The sequence below is a fragment of the Lynx rufus genome, unplaced genomic scaffold, assembly GCF_022079265.1.
Source record: "Lynx rufus isolate CCGP_SWC_20201006 ecotype Redwood Valley unplaced genomic scaffold, mLynRuf1.p SCAF_18, whole genome shotgun sequence".
In the NCBI taxonomy this organism is placed as follows: domain Eukaryota; kingdom Metazoa; phylum Chordata; class Mammalia; order Carnivora; family Felidae; genus Lynx; species Lynx rufus.
The window spans coordinates 29,472,968-29,492,142 of NW_025814832.1; the positions used below are offsets into that span (position 1 = coordinate 29,472,968).

General features: G+C 55.8%; 2 protein-coding genes across 4 annotated transcripts in view; both read right to left on the minus strand.

The window, feature by feature from the left end:
* Window positions 1-9,720, minus strand: part of LLGL2 (LLGL scribble cell polarity complex component 2) — a 34,606-nt gene extending 24,886 nt beyond the window's left edge. For all 3 annotated transcript variants that reach the window (XM_047081396.1, XM_047081395.1, XM_047081394.1), the window contains exon 1: window positions 9,615-9,720. The gene's annotated coding sequence lies outside the window, so the exon portion shown is untranslated. The remainder of the gene's footprint in view (window positions 1-9,614) is intronic.
* Window positions 9,721-10,895: 1,175 nt separating this feature from the next.
* Window positions 10,896-18,141, minus strand: TSEN54 (tRNA splicing endonuclease subunit 54). Its single transcript, XM_047081397.1, has 11 exons — window positions 18,089-18,141; window positions 17,799-17,963; window positions 17,634-17,697; window positions 17,467-17,550; window positions 17,044-17,142; window positions 15,977-16,029; window positions 14,370-14,471; window positions 13,508-14,151; window positions 12,379-12,439; window positions 11,910-12,026; window positions 10,896-11,393 (listed from the first exon to the last, which is right to left on the minus strand). Exons 1-11 carry the CDS (start codon window positions 18,136-18,138, stop codon window positions 11,243-11,245), a joined length of 1,590 nt encoding a protein of 529 aa, XP_046937353.1. The 5' UTR covers window positions 18,139-18,141; the 3' UTR covers window positions 10,896-11,242.
* Window positions 18,142-19,175: the final 1,034 nt, after the last annotated feature.

The following is a 19,175-nucleotide window of genomic DNA, read 5'->3' on the forward strand; positions in this document are numbered from 1 at the left end:
CCCGCATTCCAGCTGTGGGGGAGGGCGGCACAAGCTCATAAATCAGCAGCAGCTCCGCTCCGGGCTCCTGGGGGCGTCCGCTCTCCCCGCCTGGGCCTAGGTCACTGGGTCAGAAGCCAGAGGAAGCTGGGAGCGGTGCCCTGGAGGAGGAGAGGGGCCTGTAGACTCCAGGGGGAGGCTGCTCTGGGCTCTGCCCTGAAGGACCCATGCCGGCTGTGGGGTCAGGACCAGAGGGCACAGGGCCATCTGTGCCAAGGACCCACGCAGGCTCGAGGGTGACACGGCACAGACCCAGGGGGACGAGGTGCAGGGAGGAGGGAGGCAGACAGGATGTGGAGACTGGTGGGAGATGGTTGCCATGCCATCCACCCAAATGCCCCTCAGAACATCTGCTGCATACCAGGCGCTATACCAGACTCCTACGTGTTATTTTTATTACTTTTTAAACAGTTCGCTCAAGTAATCCCTGCTCACTGTAAAACAAAACAACAACAACAACAAAAAACAACCCAGAGGAGAAAATCCTCCCGAAATCCCACTACTCGTAGGCACAGTGGCATGTCGGTACATGTCCTGACCCTTCCTTTCCTTTGCACTTCTGTACAAGGTACACCTAAACCTCGTTCCGGATGTTTGTTCACCCTCCACGAGCCCCCCTGAAGTTGAGTGGAATATCTCCACTTGGCAGACAAGGGAATGAAGACCACAGAGGGTGGGGAGCTTCAAGGGCGCTGAGGAGAAACCAGCAAAACTTGGATTTGCCCCCAGGTCTGGCGCACTCCAAATCTAAGGACTCTGGGAGGCAGGGAAGGATGGATGCGACAGGACAGAGGGTGCCTAATTACATCCCTGCAATTAAAAGGCACGGCCACATGCAGACACACACACTCCCACGTGCCTTCAACTCAGAGCCAACCATGCAGGCGGGGGCTTGGGTCCTGGTCGCTGCTTGTGAGGTGCTGGCGAGGTGCCACCTGCTCCACAGTGGGCTGGGACCTCAAGGAAGGGGGTATGTGAGGCGGGGGGAGCCACGACCAAGACCAACAGCCACGTCTGTTCCTCACTCCAGCCAACCCCTCAATGTTGCTCCCAACACAGAAATAACTGCCCAGGTCAAGGCATAAAAAGCGCACCCCTTCTTGAAAGGGAACAGGTCTGGGACTGGCTGGATTTACACCTCCAGGCAAACCCTCAGCTCCCCTCACCCCCGATTAGCGGGTTCTCCAGAGAGAAGCTTCAGGAACCCAGACCTGGAGCTTCATGGTATGGGAACAGACCCTACCTACTCAGCCCACTCCTGGGTGGCGGGAAACGGGGGGTGGGGAGGTGCGTAAGGGAAAGAGCCAGGGCTTGGTACCAACAGCCAGGGCTCAACCACCATAGCTTAGCCCCTCCAAGCTGGGTGGCCTCCCAAGGTAGCTTCTCCAGGCCCAGCGAGCTCATCTGCAAAGGGGGATGCACCGGTCTGCTGGCAGGGAGCAGGCATTGTCCTAGGGCTGGGGACACAACAGTGACAAAGACAGACATGATCCTTTATGTCACCAAGTTGATATCTTTGCAGGGGAGACCGTGATGACTCACAAGTTCACAAATCAGTCAGCGGGACAGTTTCAGATAGAGAGCAGGGCCAACAAGGAAACGAAGGAAGGGGACAAGACAGAGTGACCAGGGTGTGGTGGTTGGAAGGACTCAGTGAATGTTCCCGCATCTGGGTCCGTGGGTTTGCTGTTCCTTCTGCTTCCTCCAGATAGCCCATAGCCCACCCGCTCCCTCCCCTCTACTTAAATGTCCCTTTTGGACATTCTCTTCCCAGCTTTGCTTTGCTCCTTAGCACTGGTCACAGTAAAACAGTCTCCCTACTAATCTTGTTATCCGGGCAGCCCTCCACAAGGATGAGCCTTCTCATTCTCACTCAGGACTTCTGCCCTCTTTTCACTGCAGCGCCCCTGCTAAATTGAACGAGCAGAGGTGGAAACGTCTCCACCCAGACCTGAATGATAGGAAGTGGTCAGCCGTGGTAAGGTGCAGGGCGTGTCAGGGGAACGGAACAAGCTTGCATCTTCCAGGAGGATGAAGACAAGCACAGGGGCTGAGTACCGGCAACAGGAGAGATGAAGTGGGTCAGAAAGGGGGGCCTGGCGGGCCACCGAGGAGAGTCTCAGTCCTAGTTCACTGGGAGCCGGCTGACAGTCCTGGGCAGGGTCTGCCTTGGTCTGCCCTCCCCCACCCCACGTGGCCCTGTGTTGGCCAACCCATCTGCTCAGCCCCCCACCCCAAGCTCCATCCACTATGGTCTCCATGTGTGCTTTCATCTGAAATAACCTTCGTGTCCCTCATGCAACACATCAAAAATCATCTAAAAAGCGTTTTCTGAACCCATCTTGACCATTCTCCCCCTCCGCCCTGAAGGCTTGACCACATGTTATGCTAAAACGATCCCTAAAACCACCACGGACAAGGGCACCCATTTAGCTCCTCGAATGTTCTCCCCAGCCTTGTGCTGGTCATTAAGCTATCAGGGAAAATCAGGAGCCATCTAAGGGGCTGACAACAGGGAGCGGGTGAAGTGTGCTCAGCACCACGATGGAAGGCGTATAGTCAGTAAGGGGCAGAAGACAGTGGACATGGAAACATGCACACGATGTACCCGAGAGCCAGGTAGACTCTTAAAAATATTTACGTAAGTAGACAACACACTGGCAGGGTTATGGGATTAGTGGAGATTTTTTTTCTTCTTTTGGTTTATCTGCCTCCCAGCCAGGGCAGTTAAGAGGATCACATGTGAGAAGGGGCGAAGGCCCAGAGAGTGGTCAGGTATGAGGGGCCCCTAAGCTCACAGGAGGCACTCAGTGCCATTGGTGGGATCACTCCTGCTCTCTTGGGGGCTGGGCTCCTCTCCAGCCATGTTAACCTGAACAGGGGAGAAGAGAGAGGTGGGTGGGACCAGCTGGATGACCTTGGGCTTCTGGGTCCCGGGACCTGGGGGTGAAGGACTTTACTACTTTACAGGCCACGCCCAATGGGGAGGCCAAGAAGAGACTGAGGCAGTCACTGGAGACGTGTAAGAAGCTCTGAGTGTCCTCCTGGCTCCCTGCACCAGGGCCGCCACATGGCCAGAGCATAACCCCGGAGAGGGGGCTTTGTAAGGAGAAACACCTCCATCCCCTGAACTCCTAAAGACTGCCCAGCCTCAGTGTCAGGTCCTGCCTGTCGCCCTCTCTGTCCTTGACGGCACTAAACTCCAAGCATCCCTCCTGGCTCTGCCCCCTGTTCCATTGGGTGCGGGCACTCAGGCTTTGGGGCTGGGCCATGTGAAGCTTGCTGACTGATGGCTGAGCTGTGTGGGTTGGGGGACGGGGGCTGATTCTTACCCATTTTCCACACAGGTCTCTGCCTCATGTGTGGAACCAGCCTGTGAGTTCCCTGTGGGCAGCTGACCCGGTGATTCCCTTCCTTCCCTTCCTGCTGCTCAAATCACCCAACACTGCCACCGGCCATGAAACATGCCAGAGGCCAGGACTGGTCTCCCCACACCTGATGCACACCCTAGAAAAGACAGGAGAGTGGTCTCTTTGGCAAATTCACACCCCGGCTTCCCTTTCCATCCTTGGGGGAGACGCCACCGTTGAGATGCATATGAACCCTGCATCTCAGGACCTCAGTAAAGAGACCAGGAGAGGCAGAGACAAAATAACCGAATGGGGCAGGCTTGTCTTGGCCCCTATCTCTAAGCAGATCTGATTGTGCTCGCAGGGAGGAAAAAGGGGGTCCCAGCCCAGACTGCTCACCCCACACAGGTGCCATTTGCCCAGAGGCAGAGGCTTGGCCAAGCTAAGCCCGTCTGTCACGAACGTGTGAGATGGGACCTGAGAAGGTCCCTCAACAGCCTGGTCAGCTCCAGTCATCTGCCAGGAGAGGCTATGCCCAGGGGCAGGGCTCTGGACACCTAGGCCCGAGGGAAAGAAGGCCCCGGTAGCCACACTCAGCACCTGGCTGAGTTCCCCATCTCCAGGAGCACAAACAGCATGAGCTGGAGTCCCAAGCTCTCCTCTCCTTTCCCCTTTGTCTACACTCCCCACAGCCCCCTGCTGCTGCAGAGGCTACCCTTCCTTCCCCACGAGGGCGACAACGACATCCTGTGTGAGGCCCGCGTGTGGCTGTGTCCTTCCGTCTGCCGGGTGTGAGTAAACCTCCTACCAAGGGGAGCGGTGGGGCAGGGCTCTCACCCAAGGCTGCTTTGCCGGCGTCCGTGTTGCCCAGGGAAACCCAATCTCCCAGAGGCACCAGACAGTGCCCTGGCCAGCAGCTTAGCAACCACACCTTGGCTGAAAGGGCGCGGGGCTAGGTGGGAGGTGGGACTAAGGAGAACACCCAGAGAGGGGACAGAAACCAGAGGGTTGTCACTGCTGGTGTTAGGTAATAACAAGGATCGAGACCCAAACCGTGGCCAGATACCATCGGAAGCACTCCACCTGCATCATCGCATGTAACTCTATCACTTATGGAATAACCCATTCGGAGAGATATCAAACCCAAGCAGTAAGTGAGAGTACCAGCCCCAATCTGAGCTCCAACCTGACTGCACCACCCTCTGTCTGCCAAGTTCAGGCCCCTTGAGCAGGGCAAAGCCTGGATGGGACAACCTGGGTCAGTGGCCAGAGCCTCCCCGGCTGGGCCCAGAGCAGTCGCAACCCCCAACCCCATCCTAAGGAGCCACAGGCCAATCCCACAATCCTGGGAGGGCCTTCCTGCCGCACCCAGGGCTCCTCCTAGAGGGTTTCCCTCCCGGAGGATGGGGTGGGAAGTCTAAATGCATGCATTCCCTGAACACATCCCCATTCTGGAGGCCTCAGTCCCTTTCTGCAACCCAACATCAGACTTTCTCCAAGGAAGTGACAGACTGGAGTTGGCCAAGCCTGAGGAGGAAAGCCATTCTGGGGTGGGAGGTGGCCTGCCTCATCCTCTCAGGCCCCATTCCACAGCCTCCTGCTTGCCTCAAACCTTGAACAGCTGACCCAAGGAGGTTCCAAGAGAGGTCGGCTCCAGGAGAAAGGGACAACGCCTGTCCTGTCCATGGCTGGATCCCCAGTGCTCAGTGCCCGCCGTGGAAGACGCTCCAGTGTTATTTGAAGAACTCCCTCACCTCCTGCAAGTCTGTGCTCAAACGGGCGCCCTCGCCACCTCTCCAAGTTGCAACCCACCCCCCACCCCAGTGGTCCCAATCCCCTACTTTTGTTCTTATTCTAAATAATTCGAATCAACTTTTAACACTTACTTTATTACTTATGCTCGTTTTCTGTCACTCACGCTCCCCACCCTTTACAACGTGAGTCCTGGGATGGCAGAGATCTCTGTTTTGTGTAAGGTTAATGGCTGGTGTCTAAACCACTCTGGGCACGTAGAGGCACCAGTAGATACTTATTACCTGAATGAGTAAACAGCTAGGACTGAATAGAGATCAACAAGGCAAAGGTCTTCTCTAGTTGGGAACCACCGACCCCAAGGAGTACTGGGTCCCACAGGGTCCCTCAGGGAACTTCCCCACCCTGTTCTCAAGTCTCTGGGCCAAGGCCAGGGTCATGTAGACATCATGCTTGGCACCCTGCTGGAGATACCTTTGTGGGCCCTGCCTCAGACCAAGGCTCCAAGACACCCCACAAGGAGGCTCCAAGAATAATATTATTTGCTAGAATCAAGTAGTCCTGTGCCCAGATGTCCCTCTCATCAAACCCTGGGAACACTGAGTCAGGTGTCTTGAGAGAAGGCTCTAGTCTCTGCTGAATTCCTTAAGGGTAGAGTCAGGTACCTAGCAGCTTCCCTGTCCCCACGCCCAGAGGAGCCTCTCCTAGCTCAAGAATTCACTGTGGTTCCTGGGAAGGGGAAGGAGTAGGGTGACTCTTCAAAGTACCAGTTTCCTCTGAGAGGCAGGGCGGGGAAGGAAGGTCACCTCAAAGGGAGCTGAGCAGAGCCCCATGGTGCCAGGGCACAGGGAAGGGAGGGTGTCCCGGGGAACCCTGGGAGCCAAAGCTGGAGAAGTGCGAAAGAGCAAGCAGTACGGATGGCCCCCCGGGGGACACCCCTCTCCTGCCCCATACCCTCCTTCTCCCTGAAGACTGCTCCTGGGAAGGGGAAAACAAAGTTGCCAAACAGACCTGGCACGCCTCGACCCAGGAGGAGCCCTGATTGTGATATTGCCTGGGTGAGATAAGAAGGCTTCTCGGTGCTGAGTACTCAGAAGGAAGTCCAGGCGGCCAGTACTGCTCACAGCAGCCAACCCAGGAGCAGGGACCATGGGCCTCTTGGGCCTCCACTCAGGTGTCTCAACAGCTGCCCCTCACACTTCTGGAAGGACCAGGAAGGCTGGGGAACCCCACAGGTTTCCAGAGACTCTTGCCTGGTATGATTGATGCAGACGGGATAGGAGGGTGGGGGCGTGTTACAGACTGTTTGTAGAAGCTCCACACTTTCTAGCTCCAGGTACCACTTCCTCTATGGGGGGGGGGAGGGAACTGGAGGGGGGGTGGGAGTGGGGGACAGACACAGAGACTTGGGGCCAGGAGCCAGAAGGACACCCCTTTCCTAAAGTTGAAAGAAAGCACCATGGAGTTAAAGCTCCTTAAGGACAACAGAGCAACACAAGAATGTGATTGATCCCCCTCCACCTCCAACGGGGTATAAAACGCATACAGCCAAGCCCTCTGCTGAGCAAAAAGATTAGATTGTATACCCTCTTCCTCCCAGGAAAGGCCCCCAGCTGGGGTCTGGCTACCATGCCTCACTTCTGGCTTTTCCAGGGAGCAGGGGGAAGTACCAAGGGCCACAGAAACGCAAGGTGAAAAGTTAGAAGAGGCCACTGTCCTCTCCCTCTGCCTCCCTAGTTTCAAGGAACAATATTTGCTTTTTAAAAGTTCTGACTTCCAGAGGCTTTCAAAAATCAGGACCTCTTGGGGCGCCTGGGTGGCTAAGCGTCTGACTTTGGCTCACATCATGATCTCATGGTTCATGGGTTCGGGCCCTGTGTTGGGGTCTGTGCTGACAGCTCAGAGCCTGGAGCCTGCTCCGGATTCCGTGTCTTCCTCTCTCTCTGCCCCTCCCTGACTCTCAAAAATGAATAAATGTTAAAAGAAAATTTAAAGAAATAAAATAAAATATTAAAAAAAAAAATCAGGACTTCTCAGCTGACGTCTGGACAAAGAAGCCAAATTCCCTCACTACTCATCAAGCATGTCCAAAAGGCTCAGGAGTCTGCCCGGAGGCCCACAGGTGACGCTTTTTATGCTTTATGGGGGAATTTAAGCAGCTCACACACACCCCCATGCCTGCTATAAACCAGGCCACGCGTGTTCGTGACATTTTTTTCATTCTCCTGTCAACAAGGCTCGCTGGGGCTTGGCATGGTTAAGTGACTGAGCCAAGATTATGTATATGTAGCAAGAAATCAGCAAGGCATGATCCAAAACTACACCTGCTGTCCAGAAAGACACTAAAACTTAACACCATGTTTAAGGAAAAAGACTGTCAGGCAAGAGGGAGTTATGCCTCTTATCTTACACTTTCTGAGATAAGACGAGATCGGGCGCGTTCAGGGTGGTATGTCCGTAGACTATTTTACACTTTTTTTTTTAATTTTTTTTTTTTTACCGTTTATTTATTTTTGAGACAGAGAGAGACAGAGCATGAATGCGGGAGGGTCAGAGAGAGGGAGACACAGAATCCGAAACAGGCTCCAGGCTCTGAGCAGTCAGCACAGAGCCCGACACGGGGCTCGAACTCACGGACCGGGAGATCATGACCTGAGCCGAAGTCGGCCACTTAACCGACTGAGCCACCCAGGCGCCCCTATTTTACACTTTCTAAAACGTTTTACTTTCCCCACAATGGGCTCCTACTGCCTTTTGTTTTTTAAATTTTTTGTTTAGCGTTTATTCATTTTTGAGAGACAGAGCACGAGAGGGGGAGGAGCAGAGAGAGAGGGAGACACAGAATCTGAAGCAGGCTCCAGGCTGTGAGCTGTCAGCACAGATTCCAATGTGGGGCTCGAACCCACTGACCGCGAGATCATGACCTGAACTGAAGTCGGACGCTTAACCGACTCAGCCATCCAGGTGTCCCAGGCTCCTACCGCCTTTTTAATTTTTTAAACTAACCGCTCATCTGGGATTACGGGCCTTTTTATTCTTTTAATGCCATTGTATTCAAAAGTTCCTAAGTGCTAAATTATGAAGTTATTGAAATTATATTATTTTGCCACCAAAGGGGACACTCCATTGACTCAAGGAACAGTAGGGAAGCAGGCTGACCTCAGACACTGGAAACACTGTCCATCGGCCCCCACAGAGATTGGCCTAGTCTAACTTTGGAGAAGAGGAGTGAGCAGCAGTCAGAGCCCCCAGAGCTGGGTTAGAGTCTTGACTGCCATAGGTAAGCACTGTGGGCAGATCACTTAAGAAAACCAGATAAGATAAAGAAGTAGGACCATGTGTCCGAGGACCCTTCCCAATGCCTCAGCTCACACAGACAACAGACTGTCTTCCTGGAAAGCCCTTGTGACGCCGGGTTGGGCCACAGCTATTCTAGACTACCTCTTCATTCTTCCCACCTGGGGGTTCCCGTATCCCTGACATTCGTTCCCTCCCAGCTCCCCTCCCTGTTCACAATCCCCTCTGCGGCCTGACAGGACTTTGAGTTGTAAACTCTGCCTAAGATCCCAAGAGCCCCGGTTCAGACGCCCTGCATCTGGCACATGATCCCCACGGGAAGGGGCCCGGAGTCCAAGGCCCGCCGCCTCACCCAAAGCTCCTCGTATCTCAGGTGAGAGCCTGAGGGGGCCACGCCACGGTTCTGGTTAGTCAGTTCTCACTGCCAAAGCTGCGCGTGTGTACAAAGTGTCCAGCGGGGGTAAACCGAGAGCACACTTTGCACGCTTTGGCAAGACCACATTTTTCACTCCTCACCAAGTCCCGACGTATCGCAACGCAACCCCACCCGCGTCGTTGTGGAAAACCTACTGGATCTCCAAACGTTCCCTTAAAGATGTCCAAAGCCGCCAGACGCGGAGAAAGGCCCAGAGACCGAAGTCCCTCCCGCGGGCTTCCTGCGTCCGGGGATTAGGAGGCACAAAGGGCCGGCCGGGAGTGGGCCCAGATGGCAGGGGCAGGGACTAAGCCGCCGAGGTAACGTGCTCCGGCCGCTGCTCGAAGACAGCGGGCTACCTGAGACGCGCGTCGCCGGCCTCCTGGGCCAGGCGCCTTGCACGTGGGGCCCAAGGCCCGGGGATCCCACCCCCGCCGGCGGTGACCTCCTGCACTCACAGCCCGGCCGGGCACTTGTTTCCCCGTTTCCCCAAGCCAACGCTACTGGGCAATTCCGAAGCTCAAATCGTGGAAACGCACGCGGATCAGGCAGAAAAAAGTTCCCAGCCGCAATTCCTACAGGTGTCTTTCTCCCAGACGAACGGAGCCACGGGATCCAGGGCTAGGCGAGCGGACCTGTACAGCTCTCCCCGCCCCGCTCCGTGAAACCAGGGGTCCCGGCCCTCCCCAACCTTCCCGCCCCGAGTGGAGGGCGCCCCGAGGGGGCGGGCCCGGCTAGGTGCTTCCGGGCCCGCGCCTCACCTGGAGCCCCAGGCCGGCCCCCGCCCGAGGCCTCGGCGTCCCACGGCTCCCGCCGCCGGCTCCGCTCACTCCGCCGCGGGCCCACGGGCTGCTGGGCGGCCGTCTCCTTCCTGCTCACCTCCGGCGCGGCAAGCAGGGGGCGGAGCCGCTACTATTTACATAAAGGGCGAGCCGGGAGGGCTTGCGGGGCCGCGAGCGCCGGGCCCCAGCGGCCCGCCCCCGGGACTGGCCCCGCCCCCTGCATTTCTGCGCCGACGGGGCGGGAGTGCAACGAGGGCGCCCTCGGGAGGCGGGCGGTGGCCGCTCTCTGGCCAATCCACGTCCCGGGGGAAGGCGGGGGGGGCGGGACCGCGGCCCGCGTGAATATGCACGAGGCGTTGCCGGCCCGCCCCCCGGCCTCACCTGCGTTCACCTGGACTCACGACGCACGCCGCGCCCAGTGTCCTGCCGCGTCCGGGAGGAGGAAATAGTCCCTGGGACGCGCGGCTGTCCTAGCCACCTCCCAGGAGGGACCGAAGGGAACCGTCCCTCCCCCACGCCGGCCCTAAGCGGCTGTGGGAGGGGCGTAGCCAGGCCGGCTCTTCCCGAGAACACCCAGCCCACTCAGAGCCGGTGACCCGCGGACAGGAGGCCAGCTTTCGGGGCCCTAGAGCGTGGTGGCCCCGGGGATTGGGGTGTCGCCGCGAGGCGCCTCCTCTCGGAGCGGGCCCCAAGCCTGGACCCCCGTCTTCTGAGTCGCTGCTGAGGCAGGAAGGTGTCCGATGCCCCAAGGGACAGACAGCAACATTGACCAGAGTTTTTAGCACAAAGGGCGAGCGGGTTGGAGCGAAGAGGGGCGAAAGGAAGGGGCGCGGAGGCCGGGGACACGAATAGCACGCTCCACACACAGCACGACTCGAAGCCGCCAGGGTTCAAGCCACACGGACATGGTGCCTCTCCACCGCCCTTCTGCCCAGATTCTGCTGCATTCAGGGAAGGCCCCATCGAGGCCAGCCTCCCTCTACGGACTGCCATGCAGTAAGCCGAAAAGATTAGGTCTGTGACTTCCCGTCCCCTGGTTGCAGGCCCTGACAAAGGTGCGGGGTCGCGTTCTTGCCCTCCCCAGTATTTCTCTTTGCTTCCGCACCAGAGAAGGCCTCGCTGTCTGTGGGTCTGCAAAGCAGAGGTGAGAGCCTTGGGGGATAGCTCCCACGGACCACAGGATGGAGGGAGAGGGAGTGTTGTTCTGCACTCCCAGGATCGGGCTGGGGACTTGTTCACTATCTCCAGTCACAGCAGAAAATGGATCTATTTTTTAATGGCTTTGGCTTTATCGCACGAAGCAGGCACCCTCTCATTTAAAGGCACAGAGTCCTCTCTTCTGCCCCACCCCGCTGGGTCTCTGAAATCTAGTCCTGAGTTCCAAGGGGATCACTGCAAGGCAGCGATCTCAGGCATGGGGCTATGGAAGCCAGGTAGGGGGCATGGCATCTTTCTCCTGCAAGCATCAGACACCCAGGGCCAAGGCCCAGACTAGCTCCTGAAGCTACAGGTCAGAGTCTGGGTATAGGAGGCATCTGAGATGGTCCCTGAGAGTAGACAGTCCAGGTTCCCCAGGGCAGGTCCCAAGCCCTGCCAGAGCGGTGTGATCAGTGTTCCAGATCCCTGGGCAGCGTGAAGTCCCTGAAGCTGTAGAAGGAGATGTCTCCATGATCCACCAGGGCAAAGATCAGAGGAACGTCCCCACTCTGGTAGGACAACCGCTTGAGGGTACAGAGATCTGGAACTGGCTCATCAAATCTGTAGGGATAAAGTTAGACTGAGACAGAGACATAGGCAACCATAAGCTTTGAGACCCAGCCCTCTGAGGCTGCCAGGGAAGGGAGATGGTAAGACAGGAGTTGGGGGTACAAGAAGTCTGGCGCTGGAGTCTCTTGTCTGCAAATTGCATAGCTCTGGTAAGTTCTCCAAGAGCAACCCAGGGCCTTGGGTGGATGAGGGGGGCTAGGAAAAGTAAGGTTCTCACCACTCTTAGCCTGTGAATCCCTCTGATTCATATCCCTCCGACTGGGTGAGCCCTGCACTACATTGGCACAGGAGAGAGACTACCAAAAACGCCAGGAATAAGGGCTGAGGATTTGGGACAGCTCCAGTTCCTGTAGTACTAACTGGCTGTGTGGCCCTGGGTCAGTCACAGCTCTCTGGACCTCTGTTTTCTTTCAGATTGCCAGACTGCCCAGGGACATGGAGAGGACGTCCACTTGGTTTACAAGAGAACTGGCAATAACCTGAGGCTAGGGCTCAATGGTCTCATACCCACTAATGCACATCCGGGCGTAGGGCTTGCCAGGGTTATTCTTTCGGAATGTGGCCACAGCATCAGCCTGGTAAATGTCAAAGCTGATCTCCAAGCCTCCAGACTTCTCTAGCAACCTGAAGACAGAGTGAGAAACCTTAAGAAACAGGGAATCTCCTACTCCTCCCCCTTTCCTTTCCATGCCATGCTTTTCCTCCTCCAGTTCCAGGAAGAGGCCTCCTCCAGGGGGAACTGAGGTCCTGCTGTGAGGTGCCACTTAGGCAGAGGGAGGCTCAGCTGCCTATCTCAACCCTCGGGCTAAATCTACCTCTTGCCACTCATCCCTCCCTCTCCCCTAGAATATCAGCCAGGCTAAGGGTCCCTGGAATGATCCCCCAGCTCATGCCCAACTTTAGGAGTCAAATCCCAGCTGCCAACTCCTGCTGGCAGCCAAGGTGCTATGGAGACAGGCACTACCTGGAAACTCACCATGTACCTCCATCGGCGAGGTGTGTGGTCTGCAGCACAGAGATATGTTGAAGCACTGTGGCTGTAAGGACATAAGGTCAAAATAAGATGTTGGGGGGCGCCTGGGTGGCTCAGTTGGTTAAACGTCTGACTTCAGCTCAGGTCATGATATCGCGGTTCATGACCTTGAGCCCCACATTGGGCTCTGTGCTAACAGCTCAGAGCCCGGAGCCTGCTTCAGATTCTGTATCTCCCTCTCTCTCTGCCCCTCCCCTGCTTGCACACATTTTCTCTCTCTCTCTTTCTAAATAAATAAATAACCATTAAAAAAAAAAAAAAGAAAACAACGTGTTGGAGAGAGAAGTCCACCATCTACAGACTCCTCTGACATTTCTGAATCTGCCATCTAGTTTACGATTGCCGGACTTAGATTTTTTTTTTTTTAATTGTAAGTATGTCTCATGCAATATTTGCAATATACTTATACTAAAAAAAGTTAGCTGTTTATCTGAAAGTCAAATTGAACTCATCTGGCAAACCTAATCTAGTTACTTGGAATCTCCCATGTTCTTATAAAAGATCACAGTCTCCTGAATCTGTTAATATAGTTGTTGCCTTGTCAGTTCCCTATTTTTTTCCTTCAAATTTTTATTTAAATTCTAGTTCATTAACATATAGTGTAATATTAGCTTCAGGAGTAGAATTTAGTCATTCATCACTTACATACAACACCCAGTGCTTAGTTCCCTGTCCTTAAACATGCAGGGTATACACAGTAAGCCTTCCTTTTATTTGGCCAAGATGGCACCTCCTTGTTCTCCTCTAACAGAGCTGGGAGAACAGGGGACCACAGCTAGCTGGTGGCAGAGCCATCCACGTGCATCTTATTATTTTTAAGGCTCTAGTTGTAGTTTTCATTCCTCCTGGCCTCTCCCCGGACACAGACTTGCCATTTCCAAACCTTCCCATGTGGGTCCTTTTGCTGCTTTCCAGAACAGACTGTCCTTGTGGGTTCCACTCCACTGACAGCTCTCTCGGTCCCATCTTTCTTAAGCCTCAATTAGTCGTGGTCAATCCATACCCCCTTTCAAAGCGTTAGGATGCCTCAGCTGCCAGGGGCCTGTGGGGCTACGGCAGGGTGAGGGGGTACCTGGGGAGTCTGCCTGGCCAGGACTCAGCAAGGGGTGGAGCGGCTGGTCCCACAGGTGTGCGGGGCGGCTCTGGCTCTTCTGCAGGTGCCTCCGCTGCAGCAGCTGCTTGTACTCCTGCCAGCTGGAGCAGCACTGCACCTCGGGATCTGCGTTTACATCTTCCCGGAAGCGTTGGGCCTCTGCTTGTTGCTCCCGTTCTCGCCTGGAGAGCTTCTCCTTCCTTTGGTTCAGCTTCTGGCACCAGGATTCAGCATCTGTCTCCCGCCCAGCGACGTTCGCTGGGAGCAGCTCTGGGGCTGGGGCCAGCAGGAGGGTGTGGCGGCTGTCTGAAGCCATGTTGGGGAAGGAAATCTGCTCAAAGTTCCAGCGTGGCTTACGAACCCCCTTGACCCCATTCTCTACTTTGCCACTCTGCTGGCTGCACCCACCCCCCTCGTTGGCCAGGCCAGGCCAGGGCTCCAGGGCTCCCAAAAGCAGAGAGGGACCCGTGGGACCCTTTACAGGGCTTGACTCTTGAGGTTTCTCCTCTGGGCATCGGCTGTTCTGGTTGCAGGGAGGTGGGCTGGAGGTTGTCAGGCTCTCAGTTGTCTCATCCACCCCCTGTAGGGGATTCTCCAGGGCCTTGGCCTTCTTATTAATGGACCTGAGGGACGTGGGGAGGAAATCCAGCACATCTGCTCCTGATTGCTGAAGTGCACACGTCCCACGCACGCCTACTGCCTCCAGGGTCCTACAAGGGAGCCGCCCAAACCCAGCTCTTAAGACAATGCATTCTCCAGGGTTCCTAAAATGAGCATTCCCTCAACAGCTCCGCTCCCCAGAACTCCCTGGGGGTGTGTGTGGCCACATGGGGAGCATTACCGAGAGCTGGAGCTCCTCCTCTTCCTCTTGCCATTCCGATCCTCCAAGCACAGGGCACTGCCATCCAAGTTCAGCTGTCTCTCATAAGGGGACAGGATGGAGCTGTGGGGTTGAGAATTGGGTAGGCAACAGATCGACTTCCTCACTTTGGAGTTCCCAGTGGAATCTGTGAGGGACTGGCCCAGAGGAACAAGTCGGTGGGCCAGGGTCAAAGCCACACGCCAGGGCAAAGGCCCTGGGCAGACCTGCAAGCGAGCTGAATGGGGGCAATCACAGGGGCCTGCCCATGCATCTTTGCCCAGGCCTCTGGGTCTCACCAATGGCACCTCTGAACAGAGACTTACTGGAACCCGGGCTCCTGCAGAGCCAGCAATAAATGATTAATCACTGGTGAGAAAAATCAAGAGAACTAGAAAACTTGGAAAATACAGAAAAATAAAAATGAACAAAACCACAGATACCCCTGTAACACACATACTGTCTCCATATGTTTTTTTCTACAAAAAATGACATTGTACTAACATACTGCTATTTAGTCTTTTTTATACTTAAGAATATATATTACAGACACGGCCCCTTACCACTATAGCATTCTTCCCTGCCATGATTTTTTATGGCGCTAAGACTCCACTGTCCAAATGGTACCCACCACTAGGCACAAGGAGCCATTAAGGTTAAATTTAAATCCATGAAAATTAGACAAAAATTCAGTCCCACAGTTGCAAAGCCACATATATTGGATGGCGTAGACATAGACTGTTTTTATTACCATAGAAAGTTCTACCAGACAGTGCCGCTCTAAAGGATAAACTATAATTTGTGTGACCATGCCTTCCCCGTCGAACTCACAGGATGTTTCCAAGTTCACCATTTTGCAAAGTGATGATGCTTCATGTAAGGTCCCCGCTAAATGCAAATTCTGTGGGGGCAGTGATTTTGCTTTTCTTCAGCAATGAGCCGGGGCCTGGCACCCAGCAAGCGATCAACAAGTATTGTCAAATGACTGAACATTCTCACAGATGAACTTATGCACACATCTGTGACTATTTCCTTAGGATATATCCCACTTTCAGGAACGAAAGGACATGGCTGTCCCAGAGCTTTCGCGACGTACTGTGAATCAGCGAAGGCTATACCAGTTTCCACTCTAAGGCTGATCATCTCTATGACTCTTAGCAATGCTGGGCTACTAAGATGATGATCTTTTGAGGCTCCAGAAAGAAAGAACATCTAACTTGGCAAAAGGTATGTGAGACCCAACTCAACTGTTAATTCCTCACTTGGTCCTTCATTCAGGCACGCCCTCATCAAGTGTGCTCGCACCCCGATTAAGGCACTGCTCTGGCGCTACAGCTACATGCCAGGGACCTGTCGTGAGCTGCAAGTGTTCACTTGTTACCTGTGGAGCGAACAGGCTGAAGATGGGGCTCAATGTGATAGCCCGGGATAAGCTGAAATGACCCAGATTTGTCCCAACATGCCTCTCAATAGAGCATTTCCAACAGAGCCCATGTCTCCAGCCAAGGAGAGGCCATTTTCCACTTTGGGGCTTGTCTACCAGGTCCCAGGATTAGAACAAATGGGAGGGAGATGGGATCGGGATTTACCTTGGTTGGAATCGTCGAACCACATAGCCCAGTCTCTTCAGGTGGCTGAAGACCTCAAAGAGAAAAAGTAAAGATCAGACGTCCACTTTTGAAAACACCAAAGGGCTCCTCCAATCGGGAGCCATTCCCCACCCCCCTCCCCTGCCCCTCCTGCACACCCCGATTCCAAACCCTGGCATGGGTTGGACCATACTCCATCATACACACCCTCCCCAAACGAAGGTCTCAGTCTCTGAATTCCTGTCTCTTGCTTACCTTACTCTGGGCACAAATAACATTTAGCACTTTCGTGATTTAAGTGTGGAATCCCCAAAAAACAATAGCTGATGAAGCAGAAAAAGAACCACACCCTAGAACATTATGATACCAGAGCTGTCCAGAGTGAAGCTCCTGACTACAACGGGAACAAGAAGGTGGCAAAGGTGGTAAACAGCCCACCCCCCACCCCTGCCACTCAGCCCTACACCTCCACAGACAGGGGTACAGTAGGAGTGGTTTTTGGTAAAGAACCCCATGTCCATCCTTGTGTTCTAATGCCCGCATCAGAGAGATGTATACAGGAGTGCCCCCATCTTGCTTGATCTCTCAGCAGCCTTCAACACAGCCACCCACTTTGTCCTTCTCTCGGCCTCTATGATACCACCCCTCCTGGTTTTTCTCCTGGGCTGTCAGACACTCCTCAGTCCCTGTTTCTGGTTCTCTATCTCCCCCCTGCCCCCACACCCCATCTCCTCACACCGGAGTGCTCCAGGTCTCAGACAGCTCTCTACTCTGGCTACACTCCCACACAGCCCTGTGGTTTTAAACACCATCCATGTGCTCGTGATGTCCACAGTTGTCTCTAGCCTTGGGTTGTCTCTAGCCCTGCTCTGTCTTCTTCCTAGCCTTTGGTTCTGTGAAGTCAAATCGTTCAGTTGATTTGCTCACTTGTTACCCATTGCCACTAGGATGCAAGCATCATGAGAGCAGAGCCCTCACCTGTCCTGTCTAGAACCTCATGGGTACTTACAAATCGTCACTGACTTGGTGGATGGGTGACTCCTCTCCTGGGAGAGGGTGGCAGATACCTGGTATTGCAGGAAAGTCATGGTGTCCTCAGTCAGCAGTAGCTGGTAGGCCTCCTGAATAGACAGTGGCAGGTCTTGGTGGAAAAGCTGGATGGAGCCCTGGAAGTGGGGTCAACAGCTCACCTTGTGGCTGTGGTGGCACACCCAGTGGGGCAACTTCCAGGCTGGGATATATGGGCGCCCTCTCCCCTCCCCGCCCCCAGCATCACACAGCAAGAATATGGCCAACTGGGAAAGGAGGGCAGCACCACTGCTTTGGACTGGAATCCCTGCTCTCTACACGGTATTCTTGTCTCCGGCTCTGGAATTCAGGTTACAAGCTTCTTGAATACTCCGCTGCATCTACACTTTTTCTCCAATAAAAACATGTCCTTTCGGTTCCTTGGTCCCAACCCTCCCTCACCCCCCAGGGGCCCCACTCACACACTCCAGCAGATATAAGGCCTCTTCGGGGTGAAGCCGCTGCCGGCCCTGCTCTGAGAAGCCCATGGTCTGCCAGAATTTACCCTGTGTAGGACCCAGAGCAAATGTCACAAAGGAGCCAGAAAGGCAGAGAAGGCAGGTCTCTCTCCCTGAGCCCGGCAGCTCACCGCTGGAGACTTCAATTCCACGAAGCCCTCTTCCGGTCTCCACTCGGCAGCCACCAAACTGCCCCTAGCGAAGAGTAGGGAGGAGTCGGTCTCAGTCCACCCGCGAAGTCTACGCGGTCCGGCCGCCCCGCCTGCCCCGGCCCCGCCCCGGCCCGTCCCCCTTACAGGCGCTCCACGCGCTCCTCCGCCAGCAGCTGCCACAGCTCCTCGCGGCACTGGCGCAGCCTCTCGGCCTGGGCCACCGAGCCGTCGGGGAGGAAGTCCTTGGGCCCATGCGAGCGCGGAGGCAGCTTCTGGGACCGCGAGCGGGCGGCGAGGAGCTCCCGGGCACTGGGGAAGGAAGGGACGTGGGGTCAGCGGCGCACAGTCAGGGCCGCCCGGTCCCGTCCCGGATTCCCGTCCCCCTTCCCCACGCCCTCTCCGCGTGACCCGCGCCTCCCCGAGCCAGAACGCACCTGAGCACGCGCCCGGCGGGAACCTCCACCTCGGCGGGCTCGGGCTCCATCGGGCCGAGGTCTGCGGCTGCGCGCGCGCCGCCCTCGGCCCGCCCACCGCCTGATCTCCGCGGGGCCCTAGCGCCCGCGGATCCTGCCTCCGCTGCGGGCTCAACCAACGGGGTTCCCACCTTCCTGACTGTCTTACCGTTGCCAATAAACTTGTGCCTCGATTCCGGGGACAGAGAGATTGCAGGTTTCTGGATTTGTAGGAGCTCCTCTCCTCCCCAGCCCTGCCCTGGGCTCCTCTCTAGTAAAAATTGAGGAACCCGGCGTCTGAGAGTGTAGTATGGATAAATGAGTGATCTTCCCCTCCTTAGCCCTGGGACGCTTAGTCTCCACCACTCAGGCTGGACAAGGAGGGAAGAAAGGAGGATTTAGAGAAGGGAGAGTTGTGGGTTCTCGCATTCCAGCCTCGTAGACTGGCCATCGTGGGCTGTCAGATGCGGTCTGGGTAGGTTCGGAGTTCCTTCTCGGTCTACCATTGGGTCCCTTCCGAGGGGCTCAGAAGCCGGGCTTCCAGGGCCGGGGGCGGGAGGAGCTGTCCGGCCCACGATGGTGCTGAAGCGCCACTCCGGCCCGTCATTAGCACCTCCTGGAGGCTGGGGTCCCTGCAACAGCCACCGTGGGCCTCTCCGACATGGTCCGCTAGGTGGCACCATTGCTCTAACCAGCGACTTTGAGTCGGCGACTCTGGCCGTGGGCGGAGGTCACCGTGGGAGTCGCAGTAGGGGCGAAGGGCGAAAAGGAAGGGGGCTTCCCAAGTGGGGTCCCCACATCTCGGTTTCTAGACCCCTTCACATAACGTCTTCTCTGCCACCCAGTCATAAGCAGGGCATCTCGCCCTTAGGTCTGAACTCTAGGGCCCCAGGTGGCAGCGGCTCCGCAACAGGGACACCGCGGCGCGCATTCTCACCCCTCCCCGGCCCGTTCACCTGGGCGCATGCGCTGACCGGGCCAGCGTGCCCAGGGCGGACGAAAGCTATTGGGGGCGGGGCGGGGCACGGATGGGGGCGGGGCCGCAGGCTCTGACTGACAGTCCGACTGC